The sequence below is a fragment of the Drosophila guanche genome, unplaced genomic scaffold (genome assembly GCF_900245975.1).
Source record: "Drosophila guanche unplaced genomic scaffold, DGUA_6, whole genome shotgun sequence".
Classification (NCBI taxonomy): Eukaryota; Metazoa; Arthropoda; class Insecta; order Diptera; family Drosophilidae; genus Drosophila; species Drosophila guanche.
Window position 1 is genome coordinate 91,872 of NW_022995765.1, and position 15,520 is coordinate 107,391.

The 15,520-nt window shown below is 45.6% G+C and overlaps 3 protein-coding genes, 1 long non-coding RNA gene and 1 pseudogene across 4 annotated transcripts; 2 read left to right on the forward strand and 3 right to left on the reverse strand.

The window, feature by feature from the left end:
- Window positions 1–692, reverse strand: LOC117591112. Its single transcript, XR_004574354.1, has 2 exons — window positions 552–692; window positions 1–495 (listed from the first exon to the last, which is right to left on the reverse strand). It is a non-coding gene; the product is annotated as an uncharacterized LOC117591112 (long non-coding RNA).
- Window positions 693–1,504: 812 nt separating this feature from the next.
- On the forward strand, window positions 1,505–2,231 carry LOC117591111 (sphingolipid delta(4)-desaturase DES1-like). The gene is given in 2 exon segments (XM_034284214.1): window positions 1,505–2,072; window positions 2,075–2,231. Coding segments are annotated over 2 exon segments (606 nt in total). The 5' UTR covers window positions 1,505–1,603; the 3' UTR covers window positions 2,212–2,231.
- Window positions 2,232–5,258: 3,027 nt separating this feature from the next.
- Window positions 5,259–7,762, reverse strand: LOC117591103 (probable ATP-dependent RNA helicase DDX20). Its single transcript, XM_034284205.1, has 2 exons — window positions 6,161–7,762; window positions 5,259–6,104 (listed from the first exon to the last, which is right to left on the reverse strand). Exon 1 carries the CDS (start codon window positions 7,754–7,756, stop codon window positions 7,070–7,072), a length of 687 nt encoding a protein of 228 aa, XP_034140096.1. The 5' UTR covers window positions 7,757–7,762; the 3' UTR covers window positions 5,259–6,104; window positions 6,161–7,069.
- Window positions 7,763–8,192: 430 nt separating this feature from the next.
- On the reverse strand, window positions 8,193–8,763 carry LOC117591104 (probable ATP-dependent RNA helicase DDX20). Its single transcript, XM_034284206.1, has 2 exons — window positions 8,313–8,763; window positions 8,193–8,262 (listed from the first exon to the last, which is right to left on the reverse strand). The coding sequence occupies exons 1-2, from the start codon at window positions 8,506–8,508 to the stop codon at window positions 8,210–8,212; spliced, it is 249 nt and encodes an 82-aa protein (XP_034140097.1). The 5' UTR covers window positions 8,509–8,763; the 3' UTR covers window positions 8,193–8,209.
- Window positions 8,764–13,603: 4,840 nt separating this feature from the next.
- On the forward strand, window positions 13,604–14,457 carry LOC117591105 (annotated as a pseudogene).
- The last annotated feature ends 1,063 nt before the right edge of the window (window positions 14,458–15,520 follow it).

Here is a 15,520-nt window from a genome sequence, read left to right on the forward strand (position 1 = left end):
TTTAACTGAATATAGATTCTATTACATACACATTTCATTACACATCCAAAATAGAATAGTAGTTGCATGCATATTTCATTGTCTTCGTAAACAATGAAGTAAAATAAGAAGACAATGAAAAAATCGTGAGCTACACAACCTCTTTCGGCAACGTTTGGCAAACGACTGACAAACAGGTGTTCCTTGAATGAGGAGCACCTATTAGCACCTGGTCTGCCAAAATTCGTGCACCAGCCCTTGGCCTATACGTTCCTGCACACATCCACCGATGACGCAACCAGATCCAATGTCTTGTCTCTGCGTCTTCGCTGCCTGCACCACCGGTCCACGAGATGCTTCTTGTCCAAGTTCTACAGCACGTATCGACAATCTCTTTCTCAGCCCTTCCTTGCTCCAGATTGTCTTTACCCCCTTGTGTATGGTAGTATTGGTTGAGTTGGTCGCCGCCTATCGCTTCCTGCGCTTTACCTTGCCTTCTTGCAATGGCGCGTCTCCCTTGTGAAATATTGAGCTCAAACTTTATCCAATGGTAGTATTATGTATTATATTACGATACTCTGGCGGCGACTGTCGCTGGCCGTTGTCCCTCTTTCTCCCGTTGCAACCGAGTACTCCTGCTATCGATATGTTCGGTCAGAGACAGACGATTAATAAGTGTGACCGCTTCTTGTGTTCTTGGTCACTACCGTACCCCAACCGGATCCCACAAAAATATCTCACAAAAATCAACAACATTTTTGCATTTCAAAGCTGTATATGTTCCAGAAGGTAAAGCAAAACCACAAAGTGTTTGGATTCACTTTTTATCTGCATCAATCATTTTTTCAGACAATCAAAGTTCTTCACAAGCAGATCTAAGATACTACAGTTATGTGAAAAAGAAACCGCAAACTCTGAAAAAACCTTAAACATAAAATTACATCGTTAATAAATTCTTTAAAAAAAAGTTCTTCCATAGAAAATAAACCCGACTTTTCCCGAGTATTTAAATTCCAAATTTCGTAAAAAAATATCTCACAAAAATCAACATTTTTTGCATTTCAAAGCTTTACCCAGACGGTAGGCCAACACCACACAGAGTTTGGATCCACTTTATAGCAGTATCAATAAACTTTTCTTTACAACCAGATCTAAGATACTTAAGTTATGTGAAAAAATAAACCGCTACCTCTAAAATAACCTTAAACAAAAAATTACAAACTTTAAAAACTCTTCAAAAGAAAGTCATAGAAAATAAGCCCAACTTTTCTCGAATTTTTAAAGTCCGACTTTAAATGGGTGTACACGGAGGAGCCGCATGCCTCGCGCCGTAAAATCATACTCGAAAAGTATCCGCAAATCAAGAAGCTATTCAGACACGACCCGAACTTCAAATGGATTGCCGGGGCTATGGTCTTGACACAGATACTGGCCCTGTTCGTTGTCAAGGATCTGTCGTGGTCATGGCCAATTGTGGCGGCCTACTGCTTTGGAGGCATCATTAACCACTCGCTGATGTTGGCCGTCCACGAGATATCGCACAATCTCGCCTTTGAACACAGCCGTCCCTTTCACAATCGCATGCTGGGATTCGTTTGCAATCCCAATCCCGTCTGGCCTACCCATGAGCATATCGTTCAAGAAACACCACCTCGAACATCATCGTTACCAAGGCGACGAGGCAATCGATACGGATATACCCACACTACTGGAGGCACGACTCTTTAAAACCACTTTTGGAAAATTCCTTTGGGTCTGCCTGCAGCCGTTCTTCTATATATTCCGTCCGTTGATTATTAACCCGAAGCCACCGACACGCCTGAAGATCATCAATACCGTTGTCCAGCTGACGTTCAACGCTTTGATTGTTTACTTTTTGGGTTGGAAGCCCTTGGACTATCTGCTGATTGGTTCCATTCTGGCGACGGGTCTGCATCCGAGGGCGGGTCACTTTATTTCAGAGCACTACATGTTCGACAAGGGCTTCGAGACGTACTCGTACTATGACCCTCTGAATTGGATTACTTTCAATGTGGGGTACCACAACGAGCATCATGATTTTCCCGCTGTACCCGGCTCTCGTCTGCCAGAGGTCAGCGCATTGCCCCGGAATTCTACGAGACAATGCCGCAGCACACCAGCTGGAGCCGTGTGCTGTACGACTTCATCATGGATCCCGCTGTGGGTCCCTTTGCCCGGGTGAAGCGTCGTCAGCGTGGACTGGCCTCCTAAACTGTACCTATTTTGGGTTTACTCAAATGCTGTTTTAAATGTAGATTTTATACTGCTTTATTCAAAATTGTATGCATATTATGTAAACGCCGTCGCTTCTCGACTTCGTTGCTGGCGTATTATCAACATTGTTACCAAAACCATCTTTTACAGACAAATCTTTTCAGATAAATATAAAAACATTATATGTATATATGCATATATGTACACACATATGTATATATATGTACATATGTATGTACATACATCTTTCCAATTTCTGTTCTCGTCGTCGGTTATTTTCTCGACTTCATGTGCGCCTTAATTGTTAGCGCTTGAAACCTTTTGCATTTCTTTTTTATTCTGAGTTCACATACCATTCGAAATGAAAACCCTCAAGACTTTATGAAGAAGCTTGCCCCTCAATTAACAGTTTTCGGCAGCCCCTACAAGGCATCAAGAAATGTTCTAGCAGAAATGTTTTGAAAAATTACCCAATTGAAAAATGAACAGTGTTTTAGCTCTGAGTTAAGATTTGTGTACCGTTCTTTCAACATATTTCACAAATGCGTATTTAATGTGTCAAAAAAATAGCCCCCATCAGTCGAGGGGGAGCTGTGCTGGCGTCCAGTTTCGATTACCATTTTAAGCGGCCCGAAGTAATTCTCTAGTTTATGGGTGGCATGGAATCTTGTGGAGCGTTGAAAAATCGTTGTGCTTGCATTTGTAATTCGTTTTTAATCAACACTCGTAACGGATCGAGATGCACATGCACATACAGATGCAGTGAAGCCAATGATATATGTTTGTATACAACCATATTATAGAGAGAGAGAGAGAGAGACAATCGATCGTGTAATTTGGAATTCAACACCCAACCAACCAGGCTCAGGCCCACTGCCGGCCAAATGGGGGTTGTCAGCGCAGTTTATGGCTAAAATGGCTGACGACAATCTAGCCTCTGGCTAGATATTATATCATGAGCATCGTAGACAAGTTTTTTGTGGGTTCGAATAGCGAGACAGCAGTTACCCTGGAAAATGTGGAAAGAGAGAGAGAGAGAGAGAGCATAAAAAACATGTTAAGTGCAGCCCGCCGCATTATGTTTCAAAATGTCACTTTTAATTGGGAGACGAGAGACCTTGAAACATCCAAGCGAAAGAACGAGCAAAAGCAATAACCGCAAGAACATGCATCCAGCAACATGTTGCTGAAGGCCAAACAACACCAACAAAAAGAAACAAAATGACAACAAAACAACAGCAAGAAACGAGAAGGGACGTGTGAGACGCTTCTTACGAGTCACAACTTTTATACCCGGCACTCAGTACATCTGCACCTTAGCGGTGTTTTGTCAAATTTTAAATATTTTCTTCATCTGTCATCTACATCTACAACACTTCTCACACCTACACGCTCCGTTAGCTCGCCGCCCTTCCCTAGACCCACACACTGCAGACGGGACGGGGTGGGTTAAAAGCCGGCAGAGGCAGCGGCAGAGGGACGGCAGAGTGAAGCACAAGCAGAGTGTGAATGAGAGGATGTGAAAAGAACAACAAAAGCTGCGGGACAGGGTGGGTTTTGCCACTGGAAATTATTTTCTTCATTGTGGCTATAATAATGACGCAATCGGATCCCAATTTGGTGATCTGATAGATATGGCCATTCCCTACGGAATTGTAGGTGGCGGGTATAAATTTTGAAATACACTGGTTTTGGTGTGAGCATACAGCAGTCTGGATGCAAAATTTGGTTGCTCTAGCTCTTATAGTCTCCGAGAACTAGCCGACAAACAAGATGGACGGACGGACAGACAGACATGGCTCTATCGACTCGTCTATTGATTCTGATCAAGAATATATATACTTTATGGGGTCGGAAACGCTTCCTTCTGTGCGTTACATACAACCGTCATTCCCCACAAATACAATATACCAAATTCACTCTTCGAGTACCGGGTATAATAACTTAAGTTTCAGTTAACATTTCAAAAAGTGTAGTTAGTGTCGTTAAAGTATAGTTAACATTCTCTGAAGTCTAAACAGTGAGAGAGCGAGACTGATGCAGCATTTTTAAGAATTTGATTTATAATTAATGACTAACTTTCCGACTACTCATCGGTAAGAGAAAATTGTTTCTTTTGTTTAACAGAAACTTTAACTTTAACTTTAACTCTTTAACTTTTCTCTTTAACAGAAACTTCTGCCATAGAAAATAAACCCGACTTTTCCCGATTTTTTAAAGTCAAAATTTAGTAAAAATGCAGAATCCTCTTTTTATGGTAGGACACTGACGGTTTATTTATTTATCTTTATTCATAGTTTGTTCCATTGGTGTTGGTTTGGCTTCATTTTAACAGATTATCTGATGTGCGTATTACTTTGGCGGCGACTGTCGCTGGACGTTATCCCTCTTTCTCCCGTTGCAACCGAGTACTCCTGCTATCGATATGTTCGGTCAGAGACAGACGATTAATGAGTGTGACCGCTTCTGGTGTCCTGGTCACTANCTGCTAATTAATTTCTTCTTTCTGGCTATAATAATGATCCAATCGGATCCCAATTTGGTGATCTGATAGATATGGCCATTCCCTACGGAATTGTAGGTGGCGGGTATAAATTTTGAAATACACTGGTTTTGGTGTGAGCATACAGCAGTCTGGATGCAAAATTTGGTTGCTCTAGCTCTTATAGTCTCCGAGAACTAGCCGACAAACAAGATGGACGGACGGACAGACAGACATGGCTCTATCGACTCGTCTATTGATTCTGATCAAGAATATATATACTTTATGGGGTCGGAAACGCTTCCTTCTGTGCGTTACATACAACCGTCATTCCCCACAAATACAATATACCAAATTCACTCTTCGAGTACCGGGTATAATAACTTAAGTTTCAGTTAACATTTCAAAAAGTGTAGTTAGTGTCGTTAAAGTATAGTTAACATTCTCTGAAGTCTAAACAGTGAGAGAGCGAGACTGATGCAGCATTTTTAAGAATTTGATTTATAATTAATGACTAACTTTCCGACTACTCATCGGTAAGAGAAAATTGTTTCTTTTGTTGTGTGCTTAACCATCTTCCTCGTGCAATTGTGACATGTGTGCGGCCACATGGTTTGTTATCAGCAGATACTGCCTGTTGAAGGTCTCCTCCCAGAGCTGCATGGCGCGGTTTATGTGGTCCAAGTCCGAAGTTTCTGTTGCACGAACCTCTGGGGCGCTGCTTTCATCTGGCTCGCCTTGGGCGATGCTTTCTTCATCTTCCTCTGTGGCGCTGCTTTCTGCAGCTTCCTCTGGGTCAGCCTTTGGGTGACTGCCTCCAGCCTGATCAGTTCCAGTGGTCAAAACTTTTGCTTTATTTGTGCCGTTGTCATTTTGTCTGACAGTAATGGCAATGGGTCTAGCAGCAATGGCTGCAACTCTGGCATTTTTTCCCTTGCTTTCATCGCATTCATAGCTGTAACTGCTCTCTGTGTCCTCGTCATCTTCATCATAATTTTCCAGTCGATCCGAGGAGGCAGAAGGATTGTAGGCAGAAGTCCCAATGCCAGATGAAGCAATCTCCTCTGTACTCTCACCAAAGCCGCTCGACGGGGAACTCAATTCCTCAACAACTTCCTTTAACTGCTGTAATATACATCTGATGGGCAACATGAACGCTCAGCTTACCCAGCGCTGCTGCTGCTGCTGTTGCGGCTTCTCTGATTTGTCCTGCTCCGTGGCATTACCATAATCCGTAGAGTAAACTTCCTTTGCCGTCTTGTAAAACTCGTCCAGCCAGTCCAACTCGTTGTTCACCTTGAATAGCCTTTTGTAGGCATTCAAGCGTTGGATTCAGCTCTCCCGATTTTCAAACTTCAATGGGAACTGATGATGGGCCAGCACTGGCAGCAGCGATTCAATGCCGGGTCTTTGCAATTAAAGGTTAATTTCCCGAACCAAAATGGTAATCCATTCCACACATACCTTGACGCTCTTGAATGCTTTGTGCAAACGCCCAAACGTTGACCATTTGTGGTACCAGGGACGTGTCTTCAGGGAGCGACGACGACGCTTGAGCACCTGCAGACGTGCCCTGTAGCTCTGCCACATTAACTGGCCATCGCTCTCCGTGTAGTGGCTGACATAGGAGGTATGTATCACTGCCATAGCCGCACTCCAGGCTGTCCGACACAATGCTGCTGGCATCGTCCACCGTATTCGACAGCACATGAGGCTGCAGCGTGGTCGAGCTGTTGTCCATGGCGGGCACCACTAGGAAGTAGGTTTTCGTATTGATTGAATTTGCGGGCGGTCCCGGGTGAGTGGCAGCCGAGCAGCCAGTCGATTGGGTTGGCTCCTGGGAGACATCTGACGGGGTCGCCGTTGGCTCCTGTGACACATATGTTGGTGTTTGTGATGTCTGTGGAGAATCTTCCACTTCCATGACTGTTTGGTGGGTCTCTAGCGGTAGCTCTCCTGTGGTTTCGGCTATAGCCGAGCTGACCGAGAGGTGTGTTGGTGGCTGGGAAACATCTGTCGGGGTCCGTCTTCCACTTGCATGAGTGTTTCCAGCGGCTTCTCCATTCTCGCTTCTGCTCCATATGTTGGTCGATTCTCCTTGTTGTCTGCCGAAGCACTAACGTTCGCTTTTTCTGGCGCACCCAAGTTGCTTTTGGCGTGCTTTTGTTTCTCTGCTTTTCGCCTCAGTTTTTCCCTCTTTTTGGCTGCCGAGCTGGTGCTGGGCTTGTCATCGTTTGGCGATAGAATGTCTTCCGGCAACGGCTGCTGGCTGTCTGCCACTGTGGGATATGTTTTAACCTCAAATTCTAGATTGTTTGGCTTTTCCTCCTGCACTACAGCGGGAGCGATAAAAACTCCTTGTTGGGCACATTCCTAAACGATTTGTTGCCCTGCAGCTGCTTCTGTGACCTGCGTCTTTACCTCCACTGGAGACACGTCTCTGGATGCCTTTTCTGCCTTTTCGTTGGATATTTTGATGGCCAGTTTGGTGGCCTTTTGTTTCTTGATTTGATTCAACTCATTCTCGTCCTGCTCGTTGGCTTCCGACTTAAAGTAATACGGAAACCCATAAGCATCAAATTCAAAGTAATTAAATCCCTTCGACGGCTGCCCTTCAGTGGGAAACTGCAGAACGGACATGCCAGTGCCTGCCTTTGCCAGAATCCGCTTAAAATGTTCGCTCTGCTTCGGCGATGAGATGAATGTGATGGCAATGGCCTTTGACCCGAAGCGACCGGAACGCCCCGACCGATGCAAATATATGACATGATCGTTGGGCGGATCCAAATTGATCACCAGGTTGGCATGATGCGAGTCCACTCCGCATGCAATCAGATCCGTGTCCACAATGGTGCGCACCGATAAGCTGCGATAGTTCTCAAAGACCTCGGAGCGCTCGCTCTGGGCGAAATCATCCGACAGCAGCATGCAGGGTATGCCACCGGCTTTCAGGTAATTGCAGTACGAATCTGCGCGCATTTTGGAATTGGAAAAGAGCACCGACTGCTCGTAGTGTAGCTGCGTGAAGATCTTCTTCAGCGCCTCCACCTTCATACGCATCTACAGCATGTTGTTGATCTGCTCCGGCAGCTTGTAGACACACTGCCGAATGCCCAGCAGCACGGTGGCCCGTTCGCTATTCGATACCAGTATGGGCCTCTCCATCATCCTGGCTATCTCGTCAAAATTGTGATCGAAGGTGGCACTGCAGGCGATGACCTGAGGCTGTCGCGGCAGCAGCGCAATCAATTCATTCACCGTCCTCTGCACGCTCTTTGTCATGTACAGCTGATCGGCCTCGTCGAGCACCAGCAGCCGCACGCGGGACGGATTGAACACACCCTTCTCGTGCAGCTGCAGCAGGCGGCCCGGTGTGCCAATGACCACATGGCAGTTCCGCAGCTTCTCACGATCCTTGGTCACATCGGTGCCGCCACTAAACGAATTCACCTTTAATTACCGCATTCTCTGGCCCAAGTAGCGGAGAATGTGTCGTGCACCTGTATGGACAGCTCACGTGTTTGCAGAATGACCAAAATTCCCGCTCTTCGACTGCACCAGCAGATCTGCAACAACATTTTTATTTTAGGATTACATTTAAATACTTTACACTTACCCATGCCGGTCAGCGCCATGGGTATGGCTGCAGCTTGAATTTTCGTTGGCGTCTTAAAATTGTTGGCCGTCAGGCCGCTGAGCACCACCGGGCACAGATGCAAATCCGAGAAGTATGGCAGTCGTCCAGCGTCCACGTCGCTGGTGCGCTTCTCGCCATTCTTCAAATTATGCGCAATTGCGCCTCCGCCCTCCATTTCAGTGCAATTTTTGGAAGTTTCTTAGGATGAGGTTTTATGTTACCGCAGCCCGCCTTTACAAGGTGGAAGTCGCTACTTCGAGATATGTAACTTGTTGCAGTTTTACTCCAATTTTGTCGATGAACTCGATTTGGTACGAGCTAATTTGCGATTTGCTAATTTCCTTAGCGATGGGTAGTTTAGTCTTGTTGTGTTGTACTTGGTACATTTAAAAATTATATGCAATGCGTCATCGATAGTATCGCAATTATCACAAATGTTACTAGCGACTACGTGCATTTTGGCATGTGTGTGCCTATCAAATGCACTGCCGCTAAGCAGTCTATTGATCCTTTTAGCGCCAATGGCTTTTAGCTTATATCTATTTAGGAACCATGGTTTTGTTGAGGTAGAGGGAAAAAGTGAGCAGTATCCTCTGCGTTTAACTCTGGCAAACTCGGCATACTCTCTCTCTCTCTCCCATTCTTTCAGTATTTCAGTATTCGGTGTATCTCACATATTGCATCTTTAAGATTCCATTTAACGACTGTATATTTTCCCAGTCTGTGTGCTTTTTTGGCTGCTGAGTCAACTGCCGTGTTCTGAGGGATGTTGGCGTGGCCGGGTATAAAATGGATTTCTACCTTCTTTAGGTATTGGGCTTGACGGATCTTCTCCCTGATTTCATAGGCGGTAAAATTATCCTGAATGCTCCTTGCCAGTATTAGAGCCCCGTTTCTGCTGTCCGTTAGGATGGCGATACGAGAAAACCCGCGGGAAATAGCATGGTCCAAGGCCTTTTCAATTGCAAGCAACTCGGCGGACAGAGATGACAAGGTTTTGTGCGTGTAAAAGCTTTCTATGAAACCTGAGCTATCGTGTAGGAAAGCTGCGCTAGAGAGTCTGTTAGCTACTGATCCATCAGAGTAGTAGGTCTCGAAGCCTCCCCTTGCCAGGAGTGCCCTTTTTTCCCTATGGAGAACTTATATGCCCGCCTGGTCTAAGCTGTGCTTGTTCTCAACAGCACCCTTAAAAAAGTCGAAATCTAACCTAATTTCAATGCGAAGTTGTACTCTCAAAGACCTCGATTCTCGAAGTCGTCCGCATACTGTTTATCTCGTGCAGTTCTGCGGTGTACAAGTTGAACAGAGTTGGACTGAGACAGCTGCCCTGACTAACTCCCCTGTTCACCTCACCCTCACTCTTGCCCTTGATGAGTAGACGCCTGCTCAGGAAGCTGGCAATCCAGGCAGTGTGATTCGGGTCGAACTGACTCTTACGCAGTCAAATGCCCTTTGTAGGTCAAGACATGCCGCCACGACCTGATTCCCTCTCGCCTTCAGAGCCAGGACCTCGTTGATCAGGTCGTTGATGCAGAGCGCCGTGGACCTGTTCCTCCTGAAGGCGTAGGATCAGACCGGCAAAATCTCATGCCTTGTAATATGTTCGTCCAGCTTTAACTTTATCTACCCCTCTATAGACCTTAACAAGGTGTTTATCAGGCAAATAGGTCTGTAGTTTTGGAAGGAACCGGGGTCCGCATTCTTCTTGGGAATCGGTACCACCTTGATTCTACGCCAGACCTCTGGGATGATGCCACTGAGTCATACCCTGTTTATAATTTCAAAGATGTTTTTTCCCCACAGGAAGTTGCATCCTGAACGAAATGTCATCTGGCCCTCTCGCCGAATATGGGTACCTGGATTTCAGGAAGGACAGAAATTCCCCCATGTCCAAAGGTTCGGGGTCGCCTGGTCCAATCAGAGGAGGAATGTTCTCTGGGGGTCTACTGCTTGCAGTGGAGTGGATGTCTTTGACCATTTTTAGAAAGCCATTGTCGTTTTCGTCTGTCCATGTGTTCCCTACGTTCTTGACTTGTCCGTATTTCTTTAGGTTCTTTACTCTACTCCACATTGAGGGCGTAGAGGAAAGCTCTTCTAAGAACTTTAAGAAGTTGGACCTTCTGAAATTTTTAATCTCATTTTGCAGGCTGCGGTCGGCCTCTACAGTGGCCCTGGCATCCTCAAATTTGTTTGGTGTAATAGTATTTATGCCTGCACGCATTTCTAACGCGAAAAAGTCTCTCTATCCCCTTGTTTCAACATTTTTTGGCAATATACTTGTTGGTGCTGGGAATGGTAACTGTGATCTTACTGGTCATGGATTTGACCTTATCGTTGAGCTCTTGCAGATTGGTAAAACTGCTTGCTCCTAAAATACGATGTATTCTATTGTGCAGCACTTTCTTTTTTTGAATGGAGGCATCTAAACCTTCGACTGTTAGAACGATTGGGAAGTGGTTGCTGTTGGTTTTTTTGGATTTAAGGGATTGCCAATCAATTCTACCGTTCCTGTAATTGGAAAAGGTGAGGTCAAGAACAGAGAATTGGGAAGGGTTCCAGGAAAAAGTTTGAGATCCGTCGTTAAGACAGATAAACCCCGCCTCACGAGTAGAATTCTCGATGCTGCGGCCCTTGCGGTCACTGGAAGGGTTTCCCCAGATGGAAGACTTGGCTTTGAAATCTCCTCTTACGACTGAAGGGTAGTCGTCTAGGGACTCCGCAAGCTCGAACACCTTTTTAATGCCTGATTTGAATTGGGAAAGTGTCATTGAAGGCGTATGCGTGTGCGCTAAAAATGTTGAGGTTGTTTTTGAGGTTCAAGGTCTTAATCTAGATCACAGTCTATTTTCAGAATGCTAAATCTTATTTTCTATCTAATATAGATTCCTACTCCGGCGTAGCCGTCTTCTCTGGGCTTGCCGATAAAGTTGTAATCTAAGATGCTGCAGTCCGCATTATTTACAACCCAGATCTCCGAAAGGATTGCAATGTCTATTTCGTTGTTTATTAGAAACATATTGAGAAGCTGTTTGTTGTTGTTGTAAGTCAGACTTTGAATGTTTAGTTGCAGAATCTTCATTGTTTTTTTTTGAGTATCCCGCTTCCACCCCTTGCAAAATTTGCAAACGGTCGAGTTCAGCATTGGAGGAGTTAACATACTCCAAGATCTGTTGGAAAAACTTCTGCGCCAATTCCCCCTTGGAAATGTTGTTGGGTTCCACCAGGAACGCTGTAAGCATGGATCCCAGTGCGTTAAGCTTTTCCTGGGCCATAGATGAGACCACGGGCGTTGTTCTCACAAATTTTTCACTTAATTGAGGGCTATCTGCCCGAGTGAATTTCCCTAGCTGCCTCAGTGTTGTTGTTTAGGCGTTCGGGGAGGATGCCATTTTGCCAAGTGGGTGGGGGAACTCCCCTGGGTCCCCAGGGTTGGGTGGAGATCTACCAAAGAGTGTCGGGTACCTAGCCATGACCTCAGCCCGTGATAAGTTTTCGAGCGTCATGCTTTTTTGAATTGCAAACGCTTTCCTTCTGGCCTCGCATTGCGGGTGCGTAGCCGTGTGGTTACCCTTGCAGTTAGCACAGCTTAGCCCCGAGCATAGCGTGTCACTGCTGTGGTGCCGACCACATTTGAAACATCTCGCCAGGCTCTTGCAGTGCTGCCACCTTGGTGTACAGGAACTTGATTTCCTTGGGCAGCTGCTCCCCTCTAAACCATAGTTTGACCCTGCCGGTGGGTACCCTATCCCCCGAGGTTCTGTCTGTTCGGCGAAGGCACTGTTTTCCACAAGTTTGTTTGCACCGTCGGCCGACCTACATACAATCTTGCCCCTGCCATAGCCTATCCTCGCGACCTCCTCTATACCGCCAAGTCCCAGTTTTATCAACAGTTCGGATAGCTCGAACTGGTTAATTGCGATCCTGGAATTATTATCGCTTAATTTATCTATATACACTACAAAAAGGCCTTTGTGGCCCTCGTAGTATTTGTTGTTAATGTTTTTGTTGTTTTTGTTTTTGTTGTTAGTTGTCGTTGTTGATCTTGTACTCACGGACGTCTGACAAACATCCACATCCGCTTTCTCTTTCTCACTAGTAATTGTTTTGGTAGTTTTGTTTTTCGTCTCTTTCTCTTTCAAGGTGGTTTTTGTCGTCGTAGCTGTTGTTTTTCCAGCCATTTTTACGCCTGCCGAAAAAGCAGGTCTGGGGTCTCCTTCCCTCTTTTTTCGCGTCTCCACTAGGATCCTTGATCCTGTGGCCATCATGGTCCTTCCTATGCCAGCCATGGTTCCGGATTACGCTGCACCAGCTTCCGTGTTACTGGCTTTGCTGGGCCGCCATTGCCGAGAGGCAAGGTTATCCGGTAAAATACGGATCTACTGCCACTTTTGTCCCGCCGTCTTTATCAGGATGTGGGGTAACCACGGGTGATCGGGTTATTGCTTATTAGAAGCGAGTTTAGGCTCTATTTCACGAAATAAGCTAATTTTCTACTTTCCGCAGTAAAAACGAGATACGCGCCTCACCAGTGTTGAACCCCGACTCTGTAGGCAATTTCTTAAATAAAAACAAAAACGCGGTTTTTGGCGTCGCACGCAGCGTGACCAGGGCTGGGAGAAAAATCGATAGCACCATCGTTACTATCGATGGTTGAGAAATTAGACGACCATCGATAGTATAGTAACTCCTCTCTCTTTCACCTGTCTCTACAAGTTGCAAAACAACCGATAGTTTGACATCTTCGGGTAATAAAAGAGCGTTCAATTCAGATATAGCTAGCTGAGCGCGCTGTTCATATACAGGGAAATTCATTCCTGTGTCTAAACGGTCAGGGAAATTCTCTCCTATTAAACGCTCTCCCGTATGAATTTTTGCGTTTAAAATGTGTTCACAAAAATACCCCAGAAATATACCAAAAATAATATATGTTCACACTTCCAGATATACTGTAGATAATAAATATTTACCTCAATTTTGATGTACTGGTACCAGAATGTTGCTTATTTCGTGCCCATGTTGAAAAGCACAGCAAGTTACTCTCAAACTGTGCTCGCGTGGCGGGAATATTTAAATTGTGATTTGATCACCAGGTTGGCATGGTGGGTGTCCACTCCGCGTGCAATCAGATCCGTGTCCACAATGGTGCGCACCGAAAAGCTGCGATAGCTCTCAAAGACCTCGGAGCGCTCGCTCTGGGCGAGATCACCCGATTTGTTTTGCTTTTCCAAGCAATTCTAGCAACTGGTTCTCAACTGAATTTCAGTAAAAAGCCAACTCTAAGCCTAAAAAATCAGAACTTCACAACAACCTTTTGGTTTCACACAAAACTCACACAAATTTCACACAACATACAGACAAAATTCTCAATATTTGCAATGCTCAAATTCCGTGACATAATTTACTTCGTGGTGCTCACGGGACTGCATGTGTGTGCCACGCTCGGCTCAACTGCGTAAGAAGCGTAAATGTGGATCGGAGCCTGCGGCTGAATGTGGGCTACCGTCCCATGATGCTGGTCCGTGCCATGATGTACTCGCTGCTGACGTTGTTTGGTGTGGTACGGACGCCATCGCGATGCAGTGTGTCGCGCCGAGCGTCGCCAGGAGCTGCTCGAGGAGCAAGAAAAAGGAGTAGAAAAAGCATTCTGGGTAAAAATTCCAGCCATTCGATCACCGCGCAGCAGGTGATGAACGAATGGGTGCGCCGTCGCAAGGAGGCGTCCATCACGGACCTCCAAGCGGAGCTGGAGCAGTCGGAGGGCTCGTTCTTCCCCTGGAAAAAATTTCTGCTCCTTGTCCTGCCCTGGACGGTCACCTTTGTCGTCACGGGAATGCTCACCTACGGGAGACTATCTGGTCATTCAGCACTTTTGCCTCACCAACTGGCAGTCCGTGTCGCTGTCTCTGCACATTCAGTTGCTCTTTCTGCGACGTTTGATTGAGGCATTGCTGGCCACCTACTGGCGGCAGTTCCACGGCGCCGTCGAAGATCCCAACATCAAGCAGAGCAACTTCATCAGCTTCGAGACGCATCTGCTGGCCACCGAATGAGTGGAGTGTTCCACCGTCCTAGCACCTATCAAAATATTCATTTCTTTCCTTCCTTGCAGCTGAAAATAAAGGAAACAAGAAGGGACGTGTGAGACGCTTCTTACGCGTCACAACTTTTATGCCCGGCACTCAGTACTACTCTTGCACCTTAGCGGTGTTTTGTCAAATTTAACACTTTTTCTTCATCTGCCACGAGTCTGTAGTCTGCGGGTCTAGGGAAGGGCGGCGAGCTAACGGAGCGTGTTGGTGTGAGAAGTGTTGTAGATGTAGCTGACATATGAAGAAAAAATTTAAAATTTGACAAAACACCGCTAAGGTGTAGATGTCCCAAATGACCACTTTTGGTGGCCAAAAGCTAATTTTTAAAAGTTAAAACCAAGACTAGGTTTTTAACGCTCTGTATTAGAAAAAGAGTGACCATCAAAGCTGAGTACAAGAAATGTTCATAGATGGTGCCACTTCCGAAAAATCTGATGTGAAACCTATCGGTCATTATTGCACAGAATGTGCAGACCATTGGACCATCAACGTTGCGTACAAGAAATTTTCATAGATTCACATTCAAAGCACAGAATGTGCAGGGAAAAAGTAAGAAATTGTATTGATGCATTTTATTTAGTAGGCTCTTACTACGTGTTCTGTAATGTGAACGATATCTAGTGGTTGGCGATGTCTTCTACATCTAGATGTAGTCCTGAGTGCCGGGTATAAAAGTTGTGACGCGTAAGAATCGTCTCACACGTCCCTTCTCGTTTTTGTGTGAGTTCGCTGCCTCTGCCTCTGCCGCGAGTCTGCAGTGTGTGGGTCTAGGGAAGGGGGGCGAGCTCAAGGAGCGTGTTGGTGTGAGAAGTGTTGTAGGTGTAGATGACAGATGAAGAAAAAATGAAAAATTTGACAAAACACCGCTAAGGTGTAAGAGTAGTACTGAGTGCCGGGTATAAAAGTTGTGACGCGTAAGAAGCGTGAGAAGTGTTGTAGATGTAGATGACAGATGAAGAAAAAATTTGAAATTTGACAAATAACCGCTAAGGTACATATGTAGTACTGAGTGCAGGGTATAAAAGTTGTGACGCGTAAGAAGCGTCTGACACGTCACTTCTCGTTCTACTTCTGGTGTGGTATCCATACCAGCCTCAT

Bases quoted from the DNA above. Each gene is read 5' to 3' on its own strand.
- LOC117591103 (XM_034284205.1), bottom strand. From the start codon at position 7,756: ATGCGTATGAAGGTGGAGGCGCTGAAGAAGATCTTCACGCAGCTACAC.
- LOC117591104 (XM_034284206.1), bottom strand. From the start codon at position 8,508: ATGGAGGGCGGAGGCGCAATTGCGCATAATTTGAAGAATGGCGAGAAG. The intron at 8,263-8,312 runs GTAAGTGTAAAG...ATGTTGTTGCAG, and splicing joins CATGGCGCTGACCGGCATGG to ATCTGCTGGTGCAGTCGAAG.